Raw genomic sequence first — 12,510 nt, 5'->3', positions numbered from 1 at the left:
ACAAAGTTTTTAGATCAAAGGATGCCCAAACAAATGAGAACAGAGTCAGGACAATAAAAGGTTTAGAAGTCGAGCCAGAGATAATTCACCAGTCATAACCAGAGGCTAAACCTCAAATTTCAAATGACTGTTAGGAGACTCTTACAGCTCAATAATAAAAAGGCAAAGCATCTGAATAGACATTTCTCCAAAGAAGATATACAAACAGTCACTGAGCACATGAAAAGATACTCAATATCATCAGTCATAAGGCTTCCTATTATTCTCTCACCACTTGGAAATCTGTTGACAAATGGAAAAGATCAAAGATCTTCCTAGGGACTTCCCCGGTGGCACAGTGGTTAAGAATCCACCTGCCAATGTGGGAGACATGGGTTCGAGCCCTGGTCTGGGAAGATCCCACATGCTGTGGGGCAACTAAGCCCGCATGCCACAACTACTGAGCCTGAGCTCTAGAGCCCACGAGCCACAACTACTGAGCCCACACACCACAACTACTGAAGCCTGCATGCCACAACCGCTGAAGCCTGCGCGCCTAGAGCCCGTGCTCTGCAACAAGAGAAGCCACCGCAATGAGAAGCCCGCACACTGCAACGAAGAGCAGACCCTGCTCGCCGCAACTAGAGAAAGCCCATGCACAGCAACGAAGACCCAACGCTGCCAAAAATAAATTAATTAATTTAAAAAAAAATCTTCCTAAATCAAGAGCCATAGAAGATAGCAAGTGCCAGCTATCTTAATAAGCTTCAAACTCATCAAAGCAGGACCCTTTATCTAATCATTCTTGGGATCTAGCGCTGATTTGGCAATTCTCCTGTTAACATCCCATGACTCTGTTCACAGCTCCCAGTCCTTTAGCATGCTCTAAACTGCATCATGCTGTATCAGAAATACACCACCTTCCCTCCCCTCCCCACCACCATTAATAACGACAACTGTGATGGCAAAAGCCCATTTCTGGAACCATCACATGGCTTTTTTTCCTTTCGTAAAAACAAGTAAAGAGAGCTGACTTCTTACGGTCATGGTACAGAGGAACACATTCCAGTGGGATTTTTATCACTGCTAACAACAGACTCTTGCCTCAATAATATAGTAGGAGGAAGAAGTCAAAGGAAATGAGAGGCTGGGTGAGGGAGAGGAGAACAGATGTTCTGATTTGTCAGAAATATGTCAAATAATTCTTTATAGATGGACCTAAGACAAATACAGCAATAAAGCCGCTGCTCCTTTCATCTGAGCATCTGCACTTATCCACTTAAACCAAAGGAAGCCTGAAAGCTAGGGGTCAGGCCAGGCTTTCAGTGAATGGAACAAAAGCACAGAGAAAAAGAGTTCTCCATAGTGGATCTGTACTTAATTTGAACAAGATCTCCAAGGGTATCTACTCCAGTGCTTCTCAAACTATCTGTGGCAAACAAGTAATGTTCCCCTGGCTTATTCATGCTTCTGTAAAATACAATAAAAATGAACCACATGGTTTCTTACATATGACATCAGAAAACACAGACAAACTGGACTTCATTAAAATGAAAAGCTTTTGTGCTTTGAAGGACACCATCAAGAAAGTGAAATGACAACCCACAGAACAGGAGAAAAAATTTGCGAATCATATCTCTGATAAGGGACTTGGATCTAGAATGTAAGAGTTCTAGAGAACTCTTGCAACTCAATAATTAAAAGACCACCCAAATAACAATGGGCAAAGGATCTCAACAGACGTTTCTTCAAAGAAGATATATAAATTGTTATTAAGCACATGAAAAGATAGCCAATAACATGAGTCATTAGGGAAATGCAAGTCAAAACTACATTGAAATACCACTTCACACCCAGTAGGAGGGCTATAAATAAAAAATGGAAAATAACAAGTGTTGACAAGGATGCGGAGAAAATGGAACCCTTATTCACTGCTGGTACAATATAAAATGGTGCAGCCACTTTGAAAAACAGGAGTGTAGTTCCTCAAAATGTTAAACGAAGAGATACTATATGATCCAGCAATTCCACTCCAAGGTATATATCTAAGAGAAAGGAAATGTTCATATACAAACTTGTACGTGAATGTTCATAGCAGCACTAATCACAATAGCCAAGGGGTAGAAACAACCCAAATGTCCATCAATGGATAAATGGACAAACAAAATGTGTACATCCATACAAAATGGATGAAGTACTGACAGATGCTACAAGATGGATGAACCTTGAAAACACTATGTTAAGTGAAGAAACCAGTTACCAAAGAGCACATATTATATGGTACCATGTATATGGAATGTCTGTAAAAGGAAAATTTATAGAGAAACAAAGTACATTAATGGTTGCCAAGGTCCAGAGGAGCTGGAGAAAAATGGGGAATGACTGCTAATGGGTACTGGATTTCTTTTGGTGGTAATGAAGATTTCTAAACTAGATTATGGTGATGGTTGCACAAGTCTGTAATTATACTAAAAACCACTGAATGGTACACTTAAATGAGTGAACTGTATGATGTATGAATTATATTCAATCAATGTTACCCAAAAAAATGAATTATAAGAAAAAAGTTCACACTTGGATGTCATGGTAAATATTTTAAAGTTTCTAAATGCCTACTCTCAATTTTTGTACTTACCTCACTGTGGACAGGTAATAAACTGTTCATGGGCCAGCGTACCAGTCCAGGACACACTCTGAGTGGCCCTGATCTACTCCATTCCCTCACCTGTACTGTTCCCTCATAGTGGGATATCTAAGCCCAATAAGATGTCTCAGTTACTATCAGCTTTGAAATTCATTTGGCTGCCTAATCCAGGTTTTGAGTTAGCTTCCTGTCACTTGCAAACAAAAGTGTTTCGTTATTGAAAATCAGCTCCTCACCGAAACCCAAACATGATTTCATCGTGGCGGAGGTGAGCGTCATCATCAATAGACAGGATGGCCTCTGTCTCGATTTCATTCCAGGGCAGGAATCGATTGTTCAAACTGTTCTTCTCAGTACGGACCACCTGTAAAGAGGAAGGAAAAACACTTAACGGTCAATGCTGCATCGTTCAATGCAAAAGCAAAACTGCCTTTAGGTCAAAGCAGACTGTGGCTAAACGTCCTGAATAATTTCGCCTGCTTACCTACCACTTGTAAAATCTAGCATACGCCTTTTAGGAACAGAAATTGCCTCGTATTTCAGCAAATGTATAAAGATTTCACATTTTAAGCTGTATTCATTTGCTAACTAATTTTTCTGTGAAACAAGATAAAGCTGAGGATTATTTTACGTATGCAAGAAACACAGTCTAGGGAAATTAAAAATAAGTTTCCCAAGAGAACACAAGATGGCAGAGTAGAACTGAGATGATGATTCTCAGCCCTGGAATCCCCTTTAAAACCAAACTCAGAACTCCCTTGAGTCTATGGAATTTCTGACCCCCAATTTTAAGGCCTTTCTCTTTGGTATAAAAGAGCAAAGGACAGTCCATCCGGTTGAGGTTAATTACTTATTACTTCACTTTTCCAATTCCTACCTGCAACACTGACTACACTTACAAGAGGTTTTTCTTTCAAGGTGTACCTGATCCAGTAAAACTAACAGCTTTTGTGTCCAAAGAAATTCCCAATTCAAAGAATCTCTATCCAAAGTGACCCACTATGAAAAGCAGTAATTTCTTCACAAAACAAAGATTAGTGCCCAAATGATAGAACTACATTATGATTTTAAAAATTATTTAAACCTGCCTCAGATAAGCATAGTTTACTATAACATAGGTAGTAGCTTTATTATTCACCTTGTCCCTGATAAATAAACAAGGATGAACATACTCAGTACTTTGATAGCTCATTTTATTTTTATGGTTTCTATACCTAATTAATCCAGCTAGTGAGGAACCATCATTTTATTCTCAAAAACCAGAAACAAAGAGAACTTCTTGAGCAATCACCTTTTTGGAAAGCCAAGAAGGGTCATCTTACTTTTAACAAAACACCTTACTTGTAATGAGGCTAACCTCCACGTAGCATCAGGAATGTAATTTTATCCAGAGTCTAAAAGTTTATGAATGGTTTCAAAGGTACTCCCATGACCTCACGAGTATGGTCCCTTCGGCTTAAAATACTCTTTCTCCTATTCCTCTACCACATTATTCTCCCCCTGGAGACCCAGTTCAGATGCCTCCTGTCACTCCCCAACCTCGTCAAAAGTAATCACTTCTTCTGTGTTCTTAAGGCAGAGTCGTCATATTTCAATTAATTCATTCTAGCACACTTAGAATCCAATTAGTTCAGAGCCAGAAGGGCCTTGGAGATCAGTCAACTTTCACTTTACACGTGGACGACTGGCAAGTGGCAGAGCTAGACTCTAACTAATAACCCCAACTCCAAATCAGTGCTTCTCTGCTAAACTTCGATTATGTTTATAAATCTCATCCAACGAAAGCCCCATGGAAAATGTATTATTAATTTGTGTACCATCAAGAAATAAAAATGCTGCCAAACAATAAAGATGTGAAACAGTTTATCATTTAGAATGTTTAATAAAGAGCTTTTTAAAACTTTACCTCAGTCCTGGAGGAGTTCCTACCAAGACAAGGAAAAATCTGTAACAGATTTGCTACTACAGAGAGCCAAGCAATAGGCAGAGAAACCCATCTTGCCCTGCAGCACTTTTTTCCATTGCGGAGCACAGGCTCCGGACTCGCAGGCTCAGCGGCCATGGCTCACGGGCCCAGCCGCTCCGCGGCACGTGGGATCTTCGCGGGCCGGGGCACGAACCCGCGTCCCCTGCATCGGCAGGCGGACTCTCAACCACTGCGCCACCGGGGAAGCCCTGCCCTGCAGCACTTTTGACCAATATAAAAATCCCTGAGCTTGCAGCCCAGACCTCCCAAGCTCGGGTTCGGCAGTGACAGAACAAAGGCACTGAACCCTGGGTCAGGAAAAAGAGAGGAGCAAGAAGGGGGAGAAGGCCACGTGCTCACCGTGGTATCTGCCTGGCTCTACCTCAGGGAGTGGGAGGGTGGCCAGAAGTAGCCGAAGACAAATGCCAACCTTGGTGATATGCTGTCTATCTTAGGAAACACCCAATTTCAGAGATGTGGAAATGTAAACTAACGTCCACCCCAGAATCAGCAGACTACGGCAGCTGTTCACTCGAACGCTTGCCCCACAAGCTACCCTCGGGTCATTCATGTTACTGTCCTAATGTGCCCGGCATTCACTTAACACAGACCTGCCACACTGCCAGTTCAGGTGAGTACAGCTGTCCCTCGGCTCTACCAGGGAATACACATAGCTTAAAATGAGAAAAAAAATCCGTGAAACATCCAATTCTTGAATATTCAATTGTGGATTACCAATTTTGTGAGTTAACCACCAGGAGGATTACCTACAGCACAATTAACAATCCAAGAACATAGTACAGAGCTCCAGTACTCAAAATACAATCCAAAGACCAGCAACACGGGCATCATCTGGGACTCTGCCAGAAATGCAGAAATGCAGCCCTCCCTAAACCTACCAAGTCAGGACCGACCTGCATTTTAGCAAGATCCCCGAGTCCTATGCACATTAAATTTTGACAGGCGCTGGTACAGAGGAAAAAGCATGGCTTTGAAGTCAACCAGAAAAACTTGCATTCAGATTCCAATTCTACCACTTGTCATGTGTATGAACGTAAGTAAGCAACCTCTCTGCTAAATCGTCACAGCACCATGTTGTGTGCAAAAATGCAAGTTGTTTATCAGCCAAACTTGACAACCCTACAAAAAACCTCTTAGTCTAAAAACAAGATACAGGGCTTCCCTGGTGGTGCAGTGGTTGAGAGTTCACCTTCCGATTCAGGGGACACGGGTTTGTGCCCCGGTCTGGGAAGATCCCACATGCTGTGGAGCGGCTAGGCCCGTGAGCCATGGCCGCTGAGCCTGCGCATCCGGAGCCTGTGCTCCGCAACGGGCGAGGCCACAACAGTGAGAGGCCCGCGTACCACAAAAAAAAAAAACAAAAAAAAAAACAAGATACAAGGGCTTCCCAGGTGGTGCAGTGGTTAAGAATCCGCCTGCCAGTGCAGGGGACACGGGTTCGAGCCCTGGTCCAGGAAGATCCCACATGCTGCAGAGAAACTAAGCCCATGAGCCACAACTACTGAGCCCAAGTGTCACAACTCCTGAAGCCCGCGTGCCTAGGGCCCGTGCTCCGCAACAAGAGAAGCCACCGCAACGAGAAGGCTGCGCACCACAACAGAGTAGCCCCTGATCGCCACAACTAGAGAAAGCCCGTGTGCAGCAACGAAGACCCAACACAGCCAAAAATAAATAAATAAAATAAATTTATAAATAAATAAAAACAAGAAACAACAATTAAAAACTAAAATGATCATGATTTGATACCTAGAACGTAGCCAAACTTTTTATCTAATTACAGAGTAAATCCAATCAAGAGGACCTGCTTGTCCTTTGGAAGACTTAGCGCTGAAGGCCTCATATCAAATATGTGTTGGCCTAGATTCCACATGCAGTTTTTCTGAGAAAGTCTATTAAAGTCCATTAAGGGGCAGGTCCATTAAGAACAAGTCTTCTGGATTCCAGGAACACATCACATGTACCATCATCTCTGCTCATCCTGGCACAACTCCTCTGGGATGACAGTAAGACCCCCAGGATTAGGGAACTGAAGCAACATCCATCAGAATAAAAGAAAAACTTTTAAGGATTCAGAGAAACACAACGTCAAGTATGGCAGCAGCTTACTTGTGGTTAGCTCACAAACAACTGTGGTGAGTAGGTCTGCTTTAAGGATTCGGAGTGGCGGTTCTCAGCTAGGAGTGATTTTGCCCCCCAAGAGACATTTGACAATATCTGTGGACATTGTTGGTTGTCACAACTTGGGGGGGCGGGGGGAGTTTCTTGCATCTAGTGGGCAGAGGCCAGGGATGCTGCTAGATCCTACAGTGCACAGGACAGCCCCCTGAAACAGAATTATCCAGCCCAAATGTTACTGTGCCACTGCTGAGACACCCTGATTTACAGTCAACCACCAGGAGACAGTAAAGCAAACTCTGAATAAATGTAACTCGTAATTTAAGCACGATCACCTTTTCCCCATAAACCAAAAGAGATTTCCACCTTACAAAGTTTGCAAATACAAACTAAAATTAAAGGGTGAGGGGAGTAAAAGCTTTCTTCTACCAAATTTGCTTCAGAGCTATAGTGCTTAATGGCTAGACAAAAGCCAAGCAAACCAACCGCTGTCCTTTCTGGCACCAAAATCAGAACAAGGAAGAGATTCCAATATTTGTAATGCAGACATGCAGATCAGCACTGGCCTCTAAGGATATGAGAAAGGATCTGAGAAAAGGCAGATGTGAGAAAGGGCAGATCAAATGTGAAAGAAATGAGGCAACCAGAAGTAATATGTCACATTTAGGAAATATTCTCCTTTTTTTTATGTTATTTTGGTTTTTTCCAAATTAAAACAACACTCCCCCCTCCCTCAACAGTGGCTATTTTTTTCATGCCTTATGATTATAGCTTAGTAACTTGTGAACATGAAGGCTGACCTTCAAGTTACTGATTTAAACACTGGCATGACACTGACTAGAATGTATAGAGCACAGTGCCTGGCATGCAGTAGATGTTCAACAAGTGTTTTATAAATGAATGAATAAACGAATAAACAGGAAATAGGACCTAATTTGGCCCTGTCCATCCTATTTTCAGAATACAGAATAAAGACTTGAGAAGTTTATATATCAAAACTATAAACACTGGATATACTGAAACTTCTCAGTATCTAATCTAGTTTTCTATAGCAAAAAAATCCATCAACCTACAACAGGCCAGAAGTGGTGCTAACACTCATTTTTCCTGTTCCACACACAACACTCCCTGATGATGTCTCCCTAGTTCTCTGTTCACCATCATTCATGAAGGCGCCCTTCTTCTCATCATCAACGGAACAGTCCAACAAGCACGGCCTAGAACCCTACCATATGCAAATGTATAAAGCGTATGCACGATCAAAAATCAATCAGTATCTTCAATTAACACTCAGCCTGGCTCTTGAGGAATTCTGGAGTTTATGAATAATAAAAGAACTGCTACTCGAATAGGGTCCTTTCTCCTAGTGTGTTAACCAGGCATTTAGTTTCTAAATCCAGGCAGAATCAGCAAATCCACATTAATTAGCCAAGTATCAATTCACATCATAAGTATTTAATTAGCTACCATGATAAGTTTGAGTCCCAATTAACAGCAAATATCTCAATATCTAAGGGATGAAAATGTAAGTAGTTATTGCTATTTACAAGGAACAATGGAACATTTCAACAATTTAGTAAGTGATAGTTGCTCAAGTGAAGTAGAATAATGAATCTGGATTCAAACAGAAGAACTACCTAAATATGGAATCTTTTTGAAAGCAGCTCATGACGAGCCATAGGCATGTCTCTGAAGTTGGTAGGAAAGAAAAATAGGACATGAAGAGATTAAGTGAAGCAACCTAAGTCATACAGCAGATCAAGAGCAGAGAACTCTAAAAAGTAGAACATTACCTGGGAAGTAGTAAAATTTGAAAATGTACGTGGACACTATAAAGCACCATACAAACACATAATGCCACCTACTAAATTCATCAACTTAAATACACGTATAATGTTGTCCTTTTTCTCTTTAAGATCAAATTTTGCCCAGCCAAACCCAACAATCTCCAACAATACATGCACCTGCATAATACACTTCTGTAATGAATCCATTTCTGAGAATGAACTTTATGTCAAGCCATCCTACAGGCAATAAAGGTAAACAACAACTAACTTTTGTCCTCCATCCCCCCCTTCCCTCTAACTTGAAAAAGTAACCCATCATAGAGCTCAGGAAGCAAGAAAATGAGGTCCAAGAGGAAGCACATGGTCATGTGTACCTACTTGTGAGGACCCATGTGAAACAGAGCTTGAGGTGACTGGGTGGAGAGTTATCAACAGAAAAGACAACTGAAAAAGAAGCAGCACCAAAACTTCTTGATTTTTCAAGGAGCTCATTCATTTAATAAACAGAGTGGTAGGGGCAAAAAAATGGGAAATGCAAAGAAGGAAGGAAAAGGAATAAGAAGGCAACACAGCAAACTGGTTTTCCATTTATAACTTTAAATTTGAGTCTAATGCATTATAAAAAAAACAGTATATGTTTTAGGTTATGAGATAAGACGGTCTCAACTTATAAGAGAAAAAGTTGCCAATGAACCCTGTGAAACTGTAGGTGAAATAGCATAGGTTACAGGTTCACCACCAAATGAGAGAATGCATATAAACAACATGACACAGTGCCTACCTAGCACATTGAAAATGCTCCAAAAATGTTAGCAATTACATGAGATTAGTAAAACCTCTTCCTACTTGAATTTGTAAAATATATATACTATGTATCTATGTATGTATGAGTGCGTGTGTGTGCATACACACACACACACACACACATGCTGTGCCTTTCCAAGAAACTTAGATTTGGTGAAAAAAGAAAACTATGCACTGAACTAGGAATTAATACCTAAGTTCTAATTTAGGTATTAATTAGTCAAGTGACCTAAAGCAATAAAATTCTGTCTCAGATTCCTTACTTTGAATTCGTAAAAAAGAGTACATATAAACTAAGAGGGGGGACATTATCTAAAGAACCGATTTACTGCAGTTAGTAAATCATTTATGCAACATGACTTTTCAGCAATTCCTTTATATCACACATCTATAATATCTGCTATTAATTTCTGATTTCTGGTAACTTTGTTTTATGTAATTCTTCACAGCCATAGCCCATTCTCAAACAGAAAAAGAGAGCTATAACTGTAGCCACCTGATTATTAAGTAAAATATTGTAAACAAACAAACAGAAAACCCAGGGCTTCCCTGGTGGCGCAGCGGTTAAGAATCCGCCTGCCAATGCAGGGGACACGGGTTCGAGCCCTGGTCCGGGAAGATCCCACATGCTGCAGAGCAACTAAGCCCGTGCACCACAACTACTGAGCCTGTGCTCTAGAGTCCGCGAGCCAGAACCACTGAAGTCCATGAGCCTAGAGCCCGTGCTCCACAACAAGAGAAGCCACCGCAATGAGAAGCCTGAGGACCAACAAAGAGTAGCCCCTGCTCACTGCCACTAGAGAAAGCCCGTGCACAGCAAGACCCAACGCAGCCAAAAATAAATTAATTAATAAATTAAAAAAAAAAACAGACGTACCAATACCTGGTGAATTCACCAGACTTTGTATAGTCTCGGACCTAGAGAAACTGGACAAGGTTTCTCCTGTTAGCTTTGCCTAGAATTTAGAAAATTAGTATCTGACACATTCAAGTAGTATTCTTTTTTTTTTTTTTTTTTTGCGGTACTCGGGCCTCTCACCGCTGTGGCCTCTCCCGTTGCGGAGCGCAGGCTCAGCGGCCATGGCTCATGGGCCCACCCGCTCTGCGGCATGTGGGATCCTCCCGGACTGGGGCAGGAACCCGTGTCCCCTGCATCGGCAGGTGGACTCCCAAGCACTGCGCCACCAGGGAAGCCCTCAAGTAATATTTTTAAAAGTAGAGTGGGCACAGACCAAAAAAATAAAACGTATCAACTTTCTAAAGAATAAGGCTTTAGAATTATCTCTACTCTTGCCTGAGGTCCAGCCAGAAATAAAGCCTTCAACTGCCCGGCTGGCAGAGGCCCAAGCCTGAATCTTAATGACTGAGCTGACGACACAGCCAGTTTCTCTTCCAGTCTTCCTTAGTAGACTACTGGGGCAATAGTACTAAAATAACTACGCTGGCATGACATTAAGTTCCCAGAACAGAACTCTCCTTGTTCAATTCTAGTATCAAGGGCTTGGAAAGAGGGAAAAGGGCTAAAAAATCACCTCGTATCTCTACAGTTTTCATTTTGGAAACATGGCACATTCTGGCCTCACCTCCAGAGACCTCGGAGTCTCCCAGAGCGGCGTGATAGCTTATCTCTGAATCACCACCTCCACCACGACTGCCCCGTCCAAGCCGCTGGCACCCCTCACCTGGGCTACTGCAATAGCCTTTGAACTGTTCCTGCTCTTTTCCCCACGGTCGCACACATACCATATTTCTCCCTGCTCAAAACCCTCTGCTGGCACCCTAATGCACTGAGAATAAAACCTGGAATCCTTACCATGGTCTACATGTGCTGGCCTCTGCCTCCTCTGACCTGCTCAAACTCTCCAGTCGATCACTCCACCCCCAATACACTGGGTCCCCCTGCCATGTCCTGAACCCAACAAGCCTCTTGCACTTGCCGTTCTCTGTATATTCCTCCAGAATTTACGTGGTCCATTCTCTCACATCCTTCAGGCTTCTGCTCAAACATCACCTCTTCTAAAAGGGCCTCCCAGGCTCCCTGTGCAAATGAGCTGTACCCTTTACAGAGAAGAGAACTAGAAATTAAGAATCAAGGGCCTGGCTGTCACAAGACTGAGAAACAAGTGAGTACGCGGCGTAGAGATGGGCAATGTTTTGAGTGGGCAAGACTACACTGTGAATGACAACGTCCCCTTCGTAACAGCCCACGTTTTAAAACTCCAGAAGGACAGACTTTCACGTTCTCATTTCCAGTCAACGCTCCAACAAGGCCACCCTATTTAGTACAATTTTCTAGACTATAAAGCAGAGTGAAGAAGATGTGTTAACTGGTCAGAATAAAGTAATAACTTGAACCAAAATTCTGGGCGGGGCCATGTATCCAAAAAGAGACCACCTGGAGGGTCCTGCTTCCAGGATGGCTGAAAAAGCCCCAGCCAGACCCAGCCTCCTGTAGACGGTAACGTAAACTCTGGACAAAAATACCGAAAAAGCATTACCTGAAAGCACTAGATAGTGAGAAGGCAACAAACTGTGAAGGGGAGCTGAAATTTAGGAAGGAATTACGGACACGGGGAGACTCACCGTTGCTTTTGCCCTGAGAGTACACCAAAGTCGGTACCATGCAAGACTTAAACACGCATACAACACCCAAGTCTTTCTGGCCTGAAGAATGAGGAAAAGAGTTTGGGGCAGCCACAGCCCCTGGAAGAAAGTAGATTCCAGCATGGAGACAGCCAGATAGGGGGAGCTCCATGTACCGTGTATAAACTGCCCAGTCTCCGGGCCACCCCTGAACCATGCATGCTTGGCGCTGTTTGCAAGCAGACCAGCTAAAGACAAAAGGGCTGAACTAACATTTGCGTTGCCACTTGAGAGAGAACGTGCAGTCTGAGTCCAACCAAATTAACTGCCTGCTAAAACTAAAATCTCAACACTTCTCAGAGAAATAAAACAAAACCCCCAGTCTTCAGAACATTCACAATGTTTAATACACAACTGTTTGATGTGATGTACAAAGAACCAGAAAAACACGACCCAGTCCTCAGGAAAAAAGAAAACTCAATTACAGCAAATACTCAAATGACCCATATGTTGGAATTAGCAGACTAAGACGTTAAAGTAGCTATCATAACTGTGCTCAATGAAGGAAAGCATACTCAGAATGGGAAAAAAACAAAACAGGAAATCTCAGC

General features: G+C 42.4%; 1 protein-coding gene across 1 annotated transcript in view; it reads right to left on the bottom strand.

Moving 5' to 3' along the window:
- Positions 1-12,510, bottom strand: part of EXTL3 (exostosin like glycosyltransferase 3) — a 63,626-nt gene that overhangs the window by 25,951 nt on the left and 25,165 nt on the right. Inside the window, exon 4 of the mRNA XM_060155768.1 lies at positions 2,860-2,987. Coding sequence (XP_060011751.1) covers positions 2,860-2,987 — 128 coding nt within the window. The remainder of the gene's footprint in view (positions 1-2,859; positions 2,988-12,510) is intronic.

Source organism: Lagenorhynchus albirostris, chromosome 7 (assembly GCF_949774975.1).
Source record: "Lagenorhynchus albirostris chromosome 7, mLagAlb1.1, whole genome shotgun sequence".
Lineage (NCBI taxonomy): Eukaryota > Metazoa > Chordata > Mammalia > Artiodactyla > Delphinidae > Lagenorhynchus > Lagenorhynchus albirostris.
This window is presented reverse-complemented; position numbering and strand designations above follow the sequence as displayed.